The following is an 18,202-nucleotide window of genomic DNA, read 5'->3' as shown; positions in this document are numbered from 1 at the left end:
ATGCCCAGCTAATTTTTGTATTTTTAGTAGAGACGGGGTTTCACCATGTTGACCAGGATGGTCTCGATCTCTTGACCTTATGATCCACCCATCTCAGCCTCCCAAAGTGCTGGGATTATAGGCGTGAGCCACTGCGCCCGGCCCCCTCTTACTTTGCAATTTATCTTTTTTTTTTTTTTTTTTTGAGGCGGAGTTTTGCTTTTGTTGCCCAAGGTGGAGTGCAGTGGCACGATCTCGGCTCACTGCAACCTCTGCCTCCCAGGTTCAAGCGATTCTCCTGCCTCAGCCTCCTGAGTAGCTGGGATTACAGGTGCCAGCTAGTTTTTGTATTTTTAGTAGAGACAGAGTTTCACCCTGTTGACCAGGCTGGTCTCGAATTCCTGACCTCAAGTCGTCTGCCTGCCTCGGCCTCCCAAAGTGCTGGGATTACAGGTGTGAGCCACCGCGCCGGCATTCTGAGAGATTTAAACCCCAGATCCCTTTTAATGCTGGGACCCTGGGCCTGCGACGTCAGCCCCTGAGAGCCTGAGCCCCACAGCAGCATCTGCCGGAGCCCTCCTGCAGGTTAGGGCCACACCTGCCTGCTTAGCACTCCTCTCCCTCCCCCATCACCCCTCAGTTTTAACAACCTGGGCATTCAGTGTGTGAGGAAGAAGGAAATTGAGGCTGCCATTGAACGGAAGATTCAGCTGGGCATTGACCCCTACAATGGTGAGACCCCTACAATGACCTGACCATCCCGTCCTCCCAAACCCCTTGCCTTCTGTGCTCACTCCAGGCCCCACCGTCTGCTCCAGCCCCATCCCTTCCCCATTCCCCTGTGCCCCAAAGAGGGTCTCCACCTCCCACCCTCAGCCTCCCTGTATCTCCCCCCACAGCTGGGTCCCTGAAGAACCATCAGGAAGTAGACATGAATGTGGTGAGGATCTGCTTCCAGGCCTCATATCGGGACCAACAGGGACAGGTGTGCCGCATGGACCCTGTGCTTTCCGAGCCAGTCTACGATAAGAGTGAGTTGAGAGCACTGTGGCCATCAGGATTGTCCTTGGCTGCGGGCGTGAGAATGTCCTGCTTACGGTGGCATGAGCGGCTCAGGCACGGTGGCTCACGCCTGTAATCCCAGCACTTTGGGAGGTTGAGGTGGGAGGATTGCTTGAGCCCAGGAGTTCAAGACCAGCCTGGGCAACTTGGCAAAACCCTGCTCTCTATAAAAAATTTAAAAATTAACTGGGTGGCTGGGTGTGGTGGCGCATGCCTGTAATCCCATCACTTTGGGAGGCTGAGGCAGGCGGATCACCTGAGAGGTCAGGAGTTTGAGACCAGCCTGGCCAACATAGCAAAACCCCGTCTCTGTTGAAAATACAAAAATTAGCTGGGCACCGTGGCAGGCGGCTGTAATCCTAGCTACTCAGGAGGCTGAGTCAGGAGAATTGCTTGAACCGGGAGGCGGAGGTTGCAGTGAGCTGAGATTGTGCAACTGCGCTCCAGCCTGAGTAACAGACTTAGAGTTAAATTCGTTTTTTGTTTGTTTGTTTGTTTAAAGATGGGGTTTCACCATGTTGGTCAGGCTGGTCTTGAACTCCCGACCTCAGGTGATCTGCCCTCCTTGGCTTCCAAAGTGCTTGGATTACAGGCGTGAGGCACCATGCCCAGCCTAGACTCGTTTTGAAAAATGTAGGGTCAAGCTCTACAGGGTTGTGGGGTGTCCCCTATCGCTGTGCTGAGGTGCAGGATCTGAGAAATAAAGAGACAGGACACAGAAGGACAAAAAAAGCGTAGCTGGGCTCGGGGGTGGGGGTGGGGCATGCCACCTATAAGCACAGACAGGCAAGGCCCCGAACATCCAGGAGCGTCTGTATTTATTGGGTATAGTGAGTAAGGTTAGGTAGTGAGTGTATAGGTTAGGTAGTGAGTGAGGTCATCTTTTCTTTTTTCTTTTTTTTTTTTTTTTTTGAGAAGGAGTTTTACTCTCGTTACCCAGGCTGGAGTGCAATGGCGCGATCTCGGCTCACCGCAACCTCCGCCTCCTGGGTTCAGGCAATTCTCCTGCCTCAGCCTCCTGAGTAGCTGGGATTACAGGCACACGCCACCATGCCCAGCTAATTTTTTGTATTTTTAGTAGAGACGGGGTTTCACCATGTTGACCAGGATGGTCTCGATCTCTTGACCTCGTGATCCGCCCCCCTTGGCCTCCCAAAGTGCTGGGATTACAGGCTTGAGCCACCACACCTGGCCCTCAGAGGGTATCTTTACAATACTGAATGCTGCTCCTGGGCCGCAAATTCTTGTCCTGGTATAACTGTTTTTCCCCTTAAATCATGCTCTGCGCCATGTCTGCTCTCGATGTTCCTCTGACTATAAGCTGCTTATTCCTTAATTCGTGTTCTGTACCGTGTCTGCTCTAGGCATTCCTCCGACTATGAACTAAGATATAATTATATATGTAGAGAAGTAACTGAGTAATGACACTGTAAACTAAGATTTTTTCAGGCACAAATTGTGCCGGGGATCTGCTTGGCTCTCCTTCCTTGGTGCCCAGATGGCGGGTTACCCACAGAAAAAAAATTTTTTTTTTTCTTTTTTTTTTTTTTTTTTGAGACGGAGTTTCGCTCTTGTTACCCAGGCTGGAGTGCAATGGCGCGATCTCGGCTCACCGCAACCTCCGCCTCCTGGGCTCAGGCAATTCTCCTGCCTCAGCCTCCTGAGTAGCTGGGATTACAGGCACGTGCCACCATGCCCAGCTAATTTTTTGTATCTTTAGTAGAGACGGGGTTTCACCATGTTGACCAGGATGGTCTCGATCTCTCGACCTCGTGATCCACCCGCCTCAGCCTCCCAAAGTGCTGGGATTACAGGCTTGAGCCACCGCGCCCGGCTCAGAAAAAAAAATTAACTGGGCATAATGGCATGCATCTGTAGTCCCAGCTGCCTGGGAGGCTGAGGTAGGAAGATTGCTACAGCCTGGGAGGAGGAGGCTGCTATGAGCTGATCATGCTGTTGCGCTCCAGCCTGGGCAACAGAGCGAGACTTTAATCCCAGCACTTTAGGAGGCTAAGGTAGGTGGATCACTTGAGGTCAGGAGACCAGCCTGGCCACCATGGTGAAACCTTGTCTCTCTGCAAAAATTAGTTGGGCATGGTGGCACACGCCAGTCATCCCAGCTGCCCAGGAGGAGGAGGTTGCAGTGAGGCGAGATCGCACCACTGCACTCCAGCCTGTGCGACAGAGTGAGACTCTATCTCAAAAAAAAGAAAAAAACTCCCAAACCCGAATAGTATCTTCTAGTGTTGTAGAATAAACAACTGTACCAGGCAGCCCAAGGGAAGAGGCAGCATGAGTAATAATCTCCCTCCCTTTTTGTGAGAATGCATTATGTTCCACAGATCACCCTGGTAGACTTCTGCTTACTTCTCAGTGGCCAGAGCTTGGTCCCATGGCCACTCCTAGTTGCAGGGTGGTCTGGGAAAGCACGTGCTTAGATTTTTCAACCTCTGTAGAGGGGTACAGGCATAGAGGAGGGGACTGGGAATAACTGGTAGGTTTTAGCCGACCTGTAGCGACTGCTGTAAGCATCCAAATGGGATATTGATTCAGTCAGGGCATTCATGCATGCAAGTGATAGAATCCCAACTTAAACAGGCTTAAGTGGGAAGAAAAGAAGAATTTGTTCTATTAAGGAGAAAACTGCAGAAGTGCTTCAGATCTGGCTGCATCCAGGACCTCAGTGATGTCATTAGGGATCTGTCTTTGTCTCTCAGCTGTTCTTCCTCCACCTTAGAGTCCTTGGCAGGTCCCTCTCATGCCCGTGTATAACTCCGGGCTTATATCCTACCTGCCTGGCACCTCTCCCCAACTCCCAAAGCTGCTTTTAGCTTCTCTTACCTAATACCTTTAGTTAAATTATCAGGTCTATCTCTCATTGGCCTGGTTTTGGTCATTTGCTCCTTTCTGACCAATTGCAGCTTTGGCCAGAGGGATGCACTGCTCTGATTGGCCAGGTCTGGGGCACGTGATCAATTACTGCTGAGCTAAGGTAGTGGACTCTGCCCTGCCCAATGCCAGTTACTAAGACGAGGGGTTGTCTCTTGAGGGAAACTTGGGGGCCAGGATTACTAGATGGGCAAACCAACAGGTATCCACTACAAGATTACAGTCTATCAAACTCTCCTCAAGGAAGCTTCTCTGGAAGCTTCTCCTCAAGGAAGACCCTCTTCCTGAGGTCTAAGGGTCTCCCTTAAAAATTTTTTTCCAGGAGGGGCACAGTGGCTCATGCCTGTAATCCCAGCACTTTGGGAGGCCAAGGAGGGTGGATCATGAGGTCAGGAGTTCGAGACCATCCTGACCAACATGGTGAAACCCCATCTCTACTAAAAATACAGATAATTAAGGTGGGCGGATCACAAGGTCAAGCGTTTGAGACCATCCTGACCAACATGGTGAAACCCCCTCTCTACTAAATATATAAAAAATTAGCCAGGCCTGATGGCGCATGAGTGTAATCCTAGCTACCCTGGTGGCTGAGGCAGGAGAATCGCTTCAACCCAGGAGGCAGAGGTTGTGGTGAATTGAGATTGTGCCATCGCACTCCAACCTGGGCGACAAGAGTGAAACTCCATCTCAAAAAAAAAAAAAAAATTAAAAAAACATTTTTTTGAAATATTTTTTAAAAAATTTGTTTATTATTATTTTTTTAGAGATAGGGTCTCACTCTGTTACCTAGGCAGTCATTCAGAGGTATAGTCATGGCTCTTGCAGCCTGAACTCCTGTGTGCAAGTGATCCTCCCAGTTCAGCCTCCCAAGTGGCTCATGCCTGTAACCCCAGCACGCTGGGAGGCTGAGGCAGGAGAATGGCTCAAACCTGGGAGGTGGAGGTTGCAGTGAGCTGAGATCCCGGTACTGCACTCCAGCCAGGGTGACAGATCAAGACTCTGTCACACACACACGTGCACACACAAATATATATATATTTATATTATATATATATTTATATTATATATATTATATAATAAATGATATATATTACATATTATATATTTTGTATATGTAAAATATATATTATATATATTAAAATATATTATATATAATATATATGTTAAATATATATATATATATATATATATATATATATATATATATACACACACATTTTTTTTTTGTAGAGCTAGGGTCTCACCATGTTGCCCAAGCTGGTCTGGAACTCCTGGGCTCAAACGATCCTCCCTCCTTATTCTCTTAAGTGCTGGCATTACAAATGTGAGCCACCAGGCCTGGCTAATTTTTTTTGCTACTTTGAGAGAGACAGGGTCTTGCTGTGTTGCCCGGGCTGGTCTTGAACTTCTGGCCTCACGTGATCTTCCTGCCTAGGCCCCTCAAAGTGCTGTGATTAAAGGTGTTAGCTACTTCACCTTGCAAAGGATCTTCTTTTGTTTTGTTTTTTTTTGTTTATGAGACAGTCTTCCTCTCTTGCCCACAATGGAGTGCAGTGGTGTGATCTCAACTCACTGCAACCTCCACCTCCCGGGTTTAAGCCATTTTCCTGCCTCAGCCTTCCGAGTAGCTGGGACCATGACTGGCTAACTTTTGTAATTTTTTTTTTCTTTTTGAGACAGAGTCTTACTCTGTTGCCCAGGCTAGAACACAGTGGCACAGCTCACTGAAACCTCAAACTCCCGAGTTCGAAAAATTCTCCTGTCTCAGCCTCCCAAGTAGCTGGGATTACAGGCGCCTGCCACCGCGCCCAGCTAATGTTTGTATTTTTAGTAGAGATGGTGTTTCACCATCTTGGCTAGGCTGGTCTCGAACTCTTGACCTCGTGATCCACCTTCCTCAGCCTCCCAAAGTGCTGGGATTACAGGCATGAGCCACTGCACCCGGCCCAATTTTTGTACTTTCAGTAGAGACAGGGTTTCACTATGTTCGTTAGGCTTGTCTCCAACTCCTGGCCTCAAGTGATCCACCTGCCTCTGCCTCCCAAAGTGCTGTGATTACAGGTGTGAGCCACCATGCCTGGCAGAGGATTTTCCTCTGGGACAAACACTCACAGGATGTCAGTGTCAGGGCTGGCAATTGTCCGTTAACCCCTCCTGTCTGAGTAACTTCTTTCTCCACCTGGACCGTGGTTCCAGGAAGATCAGATGCCCTGCCTTCTGGATTTCCCACCTCTCTAAGGCCCCTGGGATGGTACCCATTCGGTGCCCAGATAGGGTTTGGTGATGACTGAATTCTTGTTTTTTTTGGGGATGGAGTCTTGCTCTGTCACCCAGGCTGGAGTGCAGTGGTGCGATCTTGGCTCACTGCAACCTCTGCCTCCCAGGTGAAGCAATTCTCCTGCCTCAGTCTCCTGAGTAGCTGGGATTACAGGCACACGCCACCATGCCCGGCTAATTTTTTTTTTAGACGGAGTTTCACTCTTGTTGCCCAAGCTAGAGTGCAATGGTGCAATCTCGGCTCACCGCAACCTTCTCCTCCTGGGTTCAAGTGATTCTCCTGCCTCAGCCTCCCGAGTAGCTGGGATTATAGGCATGCACTACCATGCCCAGCTAATTTTGTATTTTTTTTTTTTTTTTTGAGATGGAGTTTCGCTTTTGTTACCCAGGCTGGAGTGCAATGGCGCGATCTCGGCTCACTGCAACCTCCGCCTCCTGGGTTCAGGCAATTCTCCTGCCTCAGCCTCCTGAGTAGCTGGGATTACAGGCACGCACCACCATGCCCAGCTAATTTTTTTTTTGTATTTTTAGTAGAGACGGGGTTTCACCATGTTGACCAGGATGGTCTCGATCTCTCGACCTCGTGATCCACCCGCCTCGGCCTCCCAAAGTGCTGGGATTACAGGCTTGAGCCACCGCACCCGGCCGCTAATTTTGTATTTTTAGTAGAGACAGGGTTTCTCCATGTTGGTCAGGCTGGTCTCGAACTCCTGACCTCAGGTGATACGCCTGCCTTGGCCTTTCCGAAGTGCTTAGATTATAGGTATGAGCCACCATGCCTGGCCTAATTTTTGTATTTTCAGTAGAGACAGGGTTTCACCATATTGGTGAGGCTGGTCTCGAACTCCTGACCTTATGATCCATCCGCCTCCAGCCTCCCAAAGTACTGGGATTACAGGTGTGAGCCACCACGCCCAGTCTCAGGGTTTTTTTATACACCTCTTCCTTTTGCTCCTTCCCAGAATCCACAAACACGTCAGAGCTGCGGATTTGCCGAATCAACAAGGAGAGCGGACCGTGCACAGGTGGCGAGGAGCTCTACTTGCTGTGTGACAAGGTGCAGAAAGGTGAGGGGCCTGGGGCAGCAAGCTGGGGCAGAGTGGGGTCTGGCAGCTCGGAGGGGTAGCCAGGGAGCCCGGGAGGGTGAAAGGATGAGAAAGAGCAGGTTAAGTAAGGCACCAGAGAGCAAGGGTCCAGAACTCTGTCTTTGCAGTCAAACAGACCTAGCTGATGGGTTCATTCATTCCCTGAGTGGCCTGCTCACCCGTCTGTGTAGGAAGGTGGAAGTTCGTCTGTGGTGGCCCATGCTGCATGCTAGGCAGTGCCATCACAGAGCTCACGACATGTCCAGAGGACTGTGAGGTTAAGGGTGGAATTGCGTAAATAAACGGTTTATGATGCTTGTGATAAAGGCTATGAGTAAAGCGAACAGAGGACAGGAGAAAACAGAGGACGGGAGAAGCCGCTCCAGCTCACTCACATCTGTTCAAATGTCCCTTCCTTAAAAGCAGCTCAGGTGCGGTGGCTCATGACTGTAATCCTAGCCCTTTGGGAGGCTGAGGCGGGCAGATCACTTGAGCTGAGTCTGGGCAACATGGTGAAACACCGTATCTACTAAAAATACAAAAATTGGCCAGGCACAGTAGCTCATGCCTGTAACCCCCGCACTTTGGGAGGCCGAGTCAGGCAGATCATCTGAGGTTGGGAGTTCAAGACCAGCCTGGCCAACATGGCAAAACCTCATTTCTACTAAAAAACACAAAAATTAGCTGGGTGTGGTGGCACACGTCTGTAATCCCAGCTACTCGAGAGGCTGAAGCAGGAGAATTGCTTGAACCTGGGAGGCCGAGGTTGTAGTGAGCCGAGATTGAGCCACTGCACCCCAGCCTGGGTGACAGAGTGAGACTCCCTCTCAAAAAATAAATAAAGTAGTGCCTGCTTCGGCAGCACATACACTAAAATTGGAACAATGCAGAGAAGATTAGCACGGCCCCTGCGAAAGGATGACACACAAATTTGTGAAGCGTTCCATATTTTAAAAATAAATAGCCGGGCGCGGTGGCTGAAGCCTGTAATCCCAGCACTTTGGGAGGCCGAGGTGGGTGGATCATGAGGTCAAGAGATCGAGACCATCCTGGTCAACATGGTGAAACCCCGTCTCTACTAAAAATACAAAAAATTAGCTGGGCATGGTGGCGCATGCTTGTAGTCCCAGCTACTCAGGAGGCTGAGGCAGGAGAATTGCCTGAACCCAGGAGACGGAGGTTGCGGTGAGCCGAGATTGCGCCATTGCACTCCGGCCTGGGTAACAAGAGTGAAACTCTGTCTCAAAAAAAAAAATAAATAAATAAATACAATACAATACAATACAATACAGGAACTGGTTCCAGAGATACCTAGTAACTTCCTTAAGTTATAACAGAGTTAGCAGTGAAGAGATCTAGCCTTCCTGGGTTCCCATCTTGGCTCTAACACTTGCTGGCTGTGTGACCTTGGACAAGGCACTTCACCTCTCTGTGCCTTTTTCTTCTTTATATAATAGGGTACCTAATGGTACCTTCTTCATAGGGTTGTTGTATGACTTAGAGGCAATCTGTATGGATCTGACACATATAAAGCCTCAGTACATGGAGTCACTGTGCTGACAGGCAATGCAGTAAGACAAGGAAAATCAACAGCAGGGAGAGAAGCATCGTGAATCCTGACTCTTCTGCCACCAGCTGTGTGAATTCTCAATGCTTTAAGCCTCAGTTTCCCCCTGGCTTTTTTTTTTTTTTTTTTTTTTTTTTTAGAAACAGGCTTTCACTCTGTCACTTTGACTGGAGTAAAGTGCTGCAATCATGGCTCACTGTAACCTTGACTTCCCAGGCCCAAGTGATCCTCTCACCTCAGCCTCCTGAATAGCTGTGACCACAGGCATGTGCCACCATGCCCAGCTAATTTTTGCATTTTCTTGTAGAGACAAAGTCTTGCTGTGTTGGCCAGGCTGGTCTTGAACTTTTGGCCTCAAGTGATCTGCCAGCCTCAGCCTCCCAAAATACTGGGATTACAGGTGTGGCCCACTACGCCTGGCTGGGCACCTTTCTTCTCTGCCACTGTGCCTGGTTCCTTTTTGCTGTAACAGATCATAGCTGTGAGTATGACTCTATGCTGTCCTGTGAGTCCTCTTACTGAAACACCTGAGAGTGAACTTGAGGATCCCCGGACGTGAGGGGATATTAATTCTATTTACCTCTAGGTTGTTATAAGGATTAAATTAAATAATATATATAAAAATACGTAAAACACTTAGTGACTCGCATATAATAGGTGCTCCATAGAAAGTTAGCTGCCACTATGCTTTGTTTTTTGTTGTTTGTCTTTTCTGAGATGAAGTTTTGATCTTGTCGCCCAGCCTGGAGTGTAGTTGTGCGATCTCAGCTCACTGCAACCACCATCTCCCTGGTTCAAGCAATTCTCCTGCCTCAGCCTGCCAAGTAGCTGGGATTGCAGGCATGTGCTACCACGGCGAGCTAATTTTGTATTTTTAGTAGAGATAGGGTTTCACTATGTTGGTCAGGCTGGTCTCAAACTCCTGATCTCAAGTGATCCACTTGCCTCGGCCTCCCAAAGTGCTGGGATTACAGGCATGAGCCATTGTGCCTGGTGATTAGTTTTATTTTTAGGAATATTAGAGGCCAGGCACAGTGGCTCATGCCTGTAATCCCAGCACTTTGAGAGGCCACAGTGGTTTGATTCCAGCCTGGGCAACATGGCAAAACCCCGTCTTTATAAAAAACACACAAAAAATTAGCCGGCGGCAGTGGTGAATGTCTGTAGTCCTGCCTGGGAGGCTGAGGTAGGAAGACCTCAAGCCCCAGAGGCAGAGATTGCAGTGAGCCAAGATCATGCCATTGCACTGTAGCCTAGGTAACAGAGCGAGACCTTGTCTAAAAAAAAAAAAAAAAAAAAGGAAGAAGAAGGCCGGGCACAGTGGCTCACACCTGCAATCCCAGTACTTTTGGAGGCCAAGGTGGGCAGATTACCTGAGGTCAGGAGTTTGAGACCAGCCTGGCCAACATGGTGAAACCCCATCTTTACTAAAGAAACAAAAATTATCCAGGCATGATAGCACGCACTGTAATCCCAGCTAGTCTGGAGACTGAGGCAGGAGAATCGCTTGAACCTGGGAGGTGAATATTTCCTTGAGCCGAGATTGTGCCATTGCACTCCAGCCTGGGCAAGAACAAAACTCTGTATCCAAAAAAAAAAAAAAAAAAAGGAACATTTGTCTTGATTTTGGGGGAGGCTGGGCAGATTGGGAGCGCAGTGGCCCAGATGTCCTGGCTTAGCTGGTGTCCCCCATTTCCTGCCAGAGGACATATCAGTGGTGTTCAGCACGGCCTCCTGGGAAGGTCGGGCTGACTTCTCCCAGGCCGACGTGCACCGCCAGATCGCCATTGTGTTCAAGACGCCGCCCTACGAGGACCTGGAGATTGTCGAGCCAGTGACAGTCAACGTCTTCCTGCAGCGGCTCACCGATGGGGTCTGCAGCGAGCCATTGCCTTTCACGTACCTGCCTCGGGACCATGGTAACTACAGCAGCCCAGGGCGACCCGCCACCTCGGGGACTAGGTCTTCGGCCTTGGGGTGGCCTCAGTGGGGATGGGAAGGAGGCCACAACTAGAGTGCAGGCTCAGAGCTACAAAGACAGTGTTCAGATCCCGGCTCTGCTGCTTACTGGCTGTGTGGCCTTGGCCTCTCTAAGCCTCATTCTCCTGTGCAAAATGGAAATAATAGTAGCTGTCCCCTGGCATTTGAAAAGTGTTTAATCTTTCACCCTCTCAGCATCCTGCACACGCCTGACCCTTTTCTCGGTAGTGCTAGAGACACAGTGGTGACCAACACAGCCCCTAGCTGTGTCCTCATGAGGCGTATAGTCCTGAGAAGGGGGACAGCCTGATCCCCCACAATAGTGATCAGAGTGGGCAGGACTGGAATGAAGTGCTCAAGGGCTTGCATTGCCCAAAGACGGCACCTGACCTAGCTGGGTGGGGGGTCAGGGAAGGCTTCCTGGAGGAGGGGACAGCTGAGCTGAGGGCAGGAGGATGACTAAGCAGGGAAGTTCTTTAGGGAGTGTTTGAAACAGCTGGAACAGCAGGTGCAAAGATCCTGAGGCTGGTTTGTGCCTGGGGTGCTCCAGGAACAACAGAGAGGCCAGTGTGTAGGCCGGGCGAGGTGGCTCACACCTGTAATCCCAGCACTTTGGGCGGCCGATGCGGGCAGATTACTTGAGGTCACAAGTTCGAGACCAGCCTGGCCAACATGACAAAACCCTGGCTCTACTAAAATTACAAAAATTAGCCAGGCATGGTGGCGCATACATGTAGTAATCCCAGCTAGTCGTGAGGCTGAGACAGAGAATCACTTGAACCCGGGAGGTGGAGGTTATGGTGAGCCAAGATGGCGCCACTGCCACTCCAGCCTGGGCAGGACTCCACCATTTTTTTTTGGAGACAGAGTCTTATTCTGTCACCCAGGCACGATCTTGGCTCACTGCAACCTCTGCCTCCCAAGTTCAAGTGATTCTCCTGCCTCAGCCTCCCGAGCAGCTGGGACGACGGGTGCCTGCCACCATACCCAGCTAATTTTTGTATTTTTAGTAGAGACCGGGTTTTGTCATGTTGGTCAGGCTGGTCTCGAACTCCCGACCTCAGGTGATCTGCCCGCCTTGGTCTCCCAAAGCATTCTGATTGCAGGCGTGAGCCACTGCTCCCGGCCAAGACTCCATTAAAAAAATAACAGGCCAGGCTCAGTGGCTTACGCCTGTAATCCCAGCACTTTGGGAGGCCAAGGTGGGTGGATCACTCGAGGTCAGGAGTTCAAGGCCAGCCTGGCTGACATATAGTGAAACCCCATCTCTACTAAGAAAAACACAAAAATTAGCCGGATAGCCGGGTGCGGTGGCTCAAGCCTGTAATCCCAGCACTTTGGGAGGCCGAGGCAGGTGGATCACGAGGTCAAGAGATCGAGACCATCCTGGTCAACATGGTGAAACCCCGTCTCTACTAAAAATACAAAACATTAGCTGGGCATGGTGGTGCGTGCCTGTAATCCCAGCTACTCAGGAGGCTGAGGCAGGAGAATTGCCTGAGCCCAGGAGGCGGAGGTTGCGGTGAGCCAAGATCGCGCCATTGCACTCCAGCCTGGGTAACAAGAGCGAAACTCCGTCTCAAAAAAAAAAAAAAAAAAAAAAATTAGCCAGATGTGGTGGCATACTCCTATAATCCCAGCTACTTGGGAAGCTGAGGCAGGAGAATCACTTGAACCAGAGAGGGGGACATTGCATTGAGCCAGACTGTGGCACTGCACTCCAGCCTGGTCAACAGAGCAAGACTCTGTCTCTAAAATAAAAAAATAAATAAATAAAGGAATTAATTATTACTGATGGGTTACTTCTTGTGTGTCCCTGGTATCTCCTCAACAGACAGCTATGGCGTGGACAAGAAGCGGAAACGGGGGATGCCCGACGTCCTTGGGGAGCTGAACAGCTCTGGTGTGTGGCCTCTGTCCCTGACTACCCGCATCCCCAGGTTCTGGGGAGGGGATGGCTGACCCCACTGCCCTGTCCCACCCCCGGCTGGGGAGGAAGGGCTGTCGGGGTCCAGGATTCCTCATCTCTGCCTTCCCTCAGACCCCCATGGCATCGAGAGCAAACGGCGGAAGAAAAAGCCGGCCTTCCTGGACCATTTCCTGCCCAGCCACGGCTCAGGTGGGTCTCGGCTACACATAAACCCGTGTCCCCTGGGTGGGCAGAGGGTAAGTGGCAGCCCTGCTTTTCTGGCCTCTTCAGGCCCTCCAGGAGCAGCCACAAGGTGAGTCCCTCAGCACTTAGCCAGGAACAGAGAGTGGAAAGCAAGGGTTCTGGAGACAGAATGGAAGTTCTGATCTCCTCGGGCCGTTTCCTTGCTGTGTGACCTTCCTTAAGTGGCTGTACCTCCCAGAGCCTCAGGGACTCCTTTGAAAAGGCTCAGTACATACTTATCTCAGTGGTGTTTTAAAATTTAATCTATTTCCTTTTTTTTTTTTTTTTGATACTGAGTCTTCCTCTGTCAACAAGACTGGAGTATAGTGGTACACTCATGGCTCATTGCAGCTTCGACCTGCTGGGCTTAAGCGATCCTCCCATCTCAGCCTCCTGAGTAGCTGGGACTACAGGCATGCATCACCATGCTCGGCTAATTTTTGTATTTTTTGTTGGTCTTGAACTCCTGGGCCCAAGCCATCCTCCCACCTTAGCCTCCCAAAGTGCTGGGATTACAGGCATGAGCCACAGCGCCTGGCTTTTTTTTTTTTTTTTTTTTTGGGACAGAGTCTCTCTTTCTGTCACCCAGGCTGGAGTGCAGTGGTACAATCTCAGCTCACTGCAACCTCCACCTCCTGGGTTCAAGCGATTTGCCTGCCTCAGCCTCCTGAGTAGCTGGGATTACAGGCGTGTGCCACCAGGCCCGGATTTTTTTTTTTTTTTTTTGTATTTTTAGTAGAGATAGGGGTTTCACCATGTTGGTCAGTCTGGTCTCAAACTCCTGACCTTGTGACCTGCCCGCCTCAGCTTCTCAAAGTGCTGGGATTACAGGCGTGAGCCACTGCACCCAGACACACCTGGCTCTTAACCTATTTCTTCTTACGGGTTCTGTATGACAGGCACCGAAGTGCTTTCTGTAAGTTTATTCACTTAACCTTTGAAGTATGTGCTGTCATTCCCCTGTTTTACGGGTGAGGAAACTGAGGCCCAGAGAGGTGAAGTCTCTTGCCTGAGGCCACACAGTAGCAGGTCTCTGGTGGAGCCGGGAGGTGGCCCCTGGGCATCCGTGTAGATGAGTCGTGATGTATATGCCATAGGTAGCAAGGAGTTGACCATGGATGAATGGGGCGGTGGTTGGAGCCGGCCAGCCTCAGATTCAGAGCCTGTCTCTGGCCTGTTCTACCCTTGCCTCCATCTCAACTCACATGCCAGCCTCCAACTCCCATGACCCCCAACCCTATCTGGCTGCCATCAGAAAAAACCTCTCAGCCAGGAGTTCGAGACCAGCCTGGCTATCATGGTGAAACCCTGTCTCTACTAAAGATACAAAAATTAGCCGGGCGTGGTGGCCCATGCCTGTGGTCCCAGCTGCTCAGGAGGCTGAGGCATGAGAATTGCTTGAACCCAGGAGGCGAAGATTGTGCTGAGCGGAGATCCTGCCATTGAACTCCAGCCTAGGCAACAGAGCAAGACTCTGTCTCAAAAAGATGAAAGAAAAAGAAGAGAACGGAAAAGAAACAAGAAAAGAAAAGATGGCTGGGTACAGTGGCTCACGTCTGTAATCCCAGCACTTTGGGAGGCCGAGATGGGTGGATCCTGAGGTCAGGAGATTGAGAACAGCCGGGCCGACATGGTGAAACCCGTCTCTACTAAAAATATAAAAATTATCTGGGTGTGGTGGTGGGTGTCTGTAGTACCAGCTACTTGGGAGGCTGAGGCATGAGAATCGCTTCAACCTGGGAGGTGGAGATTGCAGTGAGCCGAGATGGCGCCATTGCATTCCTGCCTGGATGACAGAGTGAGACTCTGTCTCAAAATAAGACAAGCAAAAAAAGAAGCTGGGCACGGTGGCTCACACCTGTAATCCCAGCACTTTGGGAAGCTGAGGCGGGTGGCTCACCTCAGGTTGGGAGTTTGAGAGTAGCCTGACCAGCGTGGAGAAACCCCGTCTCTACTAAAAATACAAAATTAGCTGGGCATGGTGGCACATGCCTGTAATCCCAGCTACTCGGGAGTCTGAGGCAGGAGAATGGCTTGAACCCGGGAGGCAGAGGTTGCAGTGAGCCAAGATTGCACCATCGCACTCCAGCTGGGAGACAAAAGCGAGACTTTGTCTCAAAAGACAAAAATCTCTCTACCCATTCACCACCAACTCTAAAAACATAGCCCCCAACACCCAAGCTAGGGTACCCAGCTCCTAGCCAGCTACCAACCACTCAGACTGCTGAGCTTGGACCCCTCCACCTGGTCCCACCCTGGAGGTTTGAAGTTCCACCTGGTCTTCCCCATCCCCTGCAACTGGTAACCACTGCCAACAGCTCCACCCCCAGCAACCACCAATCCTCGCCCACATCATCAACCTTTGATCTCCAGTGTCCTAAGCCCAGTTCCCTATTCATCCATCTTCCCCAGCATCCCAGTTTTCCAGGGTCTAAAGCACCCCTCCCTCACTCTTGGAAGCAATGTTGCCGTGGCAATGCAGTGTAATGGTTTAGGAGTATGGCCTCTGGGATCAGACTGGGTTTGAATTCTGAGCCCATGATTTAGCTGCTGTGTGACCTTTGTGAGCTGTAGTTTACTCATCTGTCAGATGGAGATCTTGTCTCATGGTCCTTTCTGGAACTTAGTGAGATGATGTTGTATTTATCATGGTGGTTGGCGCAGAGTTAGTGTCCAGGAGACACTGGGAACTTGCTTTTTCTTTTTTTCTTTGACTTTCTGGTCAGTCTGTGCTTCTCCATTAGGAACTTGCATTTTTGTTTTGTTTTGTTTTGTTTTTTGTTTTGTTTTTGAGACGGAGTTCTGCTCTTGTTACCCAGGCTGGAGTGCAATGGCGCGATCTCGGCTCACCGCAACCTCCACCTCCTGGGTTCAGGCAATTCTCCTGCCTCAGCCTCCTGAGCAGCTGGGATTACAGGCACGCGCCACCACGCCCAGCTAATTTTTTGTATTTTTTTTAGTAGAGACGGCGTTTCACCATGTTGACCAGGATGGTCTCGATCTCTTGACCTCGTGATCCACCTGCCTCGGCCTCCCAAAGTGCTGGGATTACAGGCGTGAGCCACTGCGCCCGGCCGAAACTTGCATTTTTTATGATCACGTTTTTTTTTTTTTTTTTTTTTTTGAGACGGAGTCTCGCTCTGTTGCCCACGCTGGACTGCAATGGTGCAATCTCAGTTTACCACAACCTCCGCCTCCCGAGTTCAAGCGATTCTCCTGCCACAGCCTCCTGAGTAGCTGGGATTACAGGCGCATGCCACTGTGCAGGCTCATTTTTGTATTTGTAGTAGAGACAGCATTTCACCATGTTGGCTAGGCTGGTCCTGAACTCCTGACCTCGTGATCCACCTGCCTCGGCCTCCCAAAGTGTTGGGATTACAGGCGTGAGCCACCTCATCCAGCCTATGATCTCATTTAACTGTATTTATAACAAACCCCAAAATAACAGGAGCTTCAACAGGATAGAACGTTATTTCTCGTCTCACATAAATAGTCCATAGGGACTGAGTGTTGTGGCTCGTGCCTATAGTCTCAGCACTTTGGGAGGCTAAGACAGGTGGACTGCTTCAGGCCAGGAGTTTGAGACCACCCTGGCCACCATGGTAAAACATGCTTTCTACTAAAAATACAAAAATTAGCCAAGTGTGGTGGTGCACACCTGTAGTCCCAGCTACTTGGGATGCTAAGCCAGGAGAATCACTTGAACCCAGAAAGTGGAAGTTTCAGTGAACCAAGATTGCACCACTGCACTTCAGCCTGGGTGACAGAGCGAGACCCTTTCTCAAAAAAATCCAACCCAGGCTGGGCACGGTGGCTCATGCCTGTAATCCCAACACTTTGGGAGGCTGAAGTGAGCAGATCACGAGGTCAAGAGATTGAGACTATCCTGGCCAACATGGTGAAACCCCATCTCTACTAAAAATACAAAAATTAGCTGGGGGTAGTGGCACTCGCCTGTAGTCCCAGCTACTCAGGAGGCTGAGGCAGGAGAATCGCTTGAACTTGGGAGGCAGGGTTTGCGGCGACCTGAGATCACACCATTGCACTCCAGCCCGGGCAACATAGCAAGACTCAGTCTCAAAAAAAAAAAACCAAAAAACAGGCTGGGCATGGTGACTCATGTCTGTAATCCCAGCACTTTGGGAGGCCAAGGTGGGTGGATCGCCTGAAGTCAGGTGTTCAAGACCAGTCTGGTCAACATGGTGAAGCCCTGTCTCTACTAAAAATACAAAAATTAGCAGGGTGTTGTGGTGGGTGCCTGTAATCCCAGCTACTCAGCAGGCCGAGGCAGGAGAATTGCTTGAACCTGGAAGGCGGAGATTGCAGTGAGCCGAGATTGTGCCACTGCACTCTGGCCTGGGTGACAGAGCAAGACTCCGTCTTAAAAAAAAAAAAAAAAAAAAAATACTGGCTGGGCGCAGTGGCTCACGCCTGTAATCCCAGCGCTTTGGGAGGCCGAGGTGGGTGGATCATGAGGTCAGGAGATCGAGACCATCCCAGCCAATTTGATGAAACCCTGTCTCTACTAAAAATACAAAAAATTTAGCTGGGCATAGTGGCACACACCTGTAGTCTGAGCTACTCAGGAGGCTGAAGCAGGAGAATTGCTTGAACCCAGAAGGTGGAGACTGCAGTGAGCCAAGATCACGCCACTGCACTAAAAAAAAACCTCCTGACCTCAGGTGATCTGCCCACCTTAGCCTCCCAAAGTGCTGGGATTACAGGTGTGAGCCACCATGCCTGGCCCAAGAATCCCTCTTATAATGAAACTTTTTTATTTGATTTTAATTTTTTCTTAAGTCCCCATTATGCCTGAGAATGACACTTATTTTTTCTGATAATTTTGGGACTGGTGACTTCCCAACTTCCGTCTCCCATGGTCTGGAGCTGTCACTTTTTGGGTTGTCTCTCTATGTTGGGGGGCTTTGGAACATCTTCTCCTTTCTCTTGGGGAAAACTGTCCACGGCCGTGTAGGTGGATGGCTTCAACCCTAGCTCCACAACAGCCGTGTGAGCTTTCCACTTACATTCCCTTGGTGCCTTAGTTTACTTGTTATTGTCACTACTTTTAGAGATAAGGTCTTGCTCTGTTGCTCAGGCCGGAGTGCAGTGGTGTGATCATACTTCACTACAGCCTCAAATGAGGCTCAGGTGATCCTCCTGCCTCATCCTGCCAAGTAGCTGGGACTACAGGTGTGCACCACCATACCC

At 50.1% G+C, this 18,202-nt stretch overlaps 1 protein-coding gene and 1 non-coding gene across 2 annotated transcripts in view; both read left to right on the top strand.

Annotated features, from left to right (window-relative positions):
- The window catches only part of RELB (RELB proto-oncogene, NF-kB subunit), a 41,808-nt gene that overhangs the window by 22,259 nt on the left and 1,347 nt on the right, over positions 1-18,202 (top strand). The window contains exons 5-10 of the mRNA XM_039467046.2: positions 620-711; positions 879-1,010; positions 7,170-7,274; positions 10,563-10,778; positions 12,674-12,742; positions 12,881-12,958. Coding sequence (XP_039322980.1) covers positions 620-711; positions 879-1,010; positions 7,170-7,274; positions 10,563-10,778; positions 12,674-12,742; positions 12,881-12,958 — 692 coding nt within the window. The remainder of the gene's footprint in view (positions 1-619; positions 712-878; positions 1,011-7,169; positions 7,275-10,562; positions 10,779-12,673; positions 12,743-12,880; positions 12,959-18,202) is intronic.
- Positions 8,139-8,245, top strand: LOC120362839 (U6 spliceosomal RNA). Its single transcript, XR_005578640.1, has one exon. It is a non-coding gene; the product is annotated as a U6 spliceosomal RNA (small nuclear RNA).

The sequence above is a fragment of the Saimiri boliviensis genome, chromosome 14 (assembly GCF_048565385.1).
Source record: "Saimiri boliviensis isolate mSaiBol1 chromosome 14, mSaiBol1.pri, whole genome shotgun sequence".
Taxonomy (NCBI): Eukaryota; Metazoa; Chordata; class Mammalia; order Primates; family Cebidae; genus Saimiri; species Saimiri boliviensis.
This window is presented reverse-complemented; position numbering and strand designations above follow the sequence as displayed.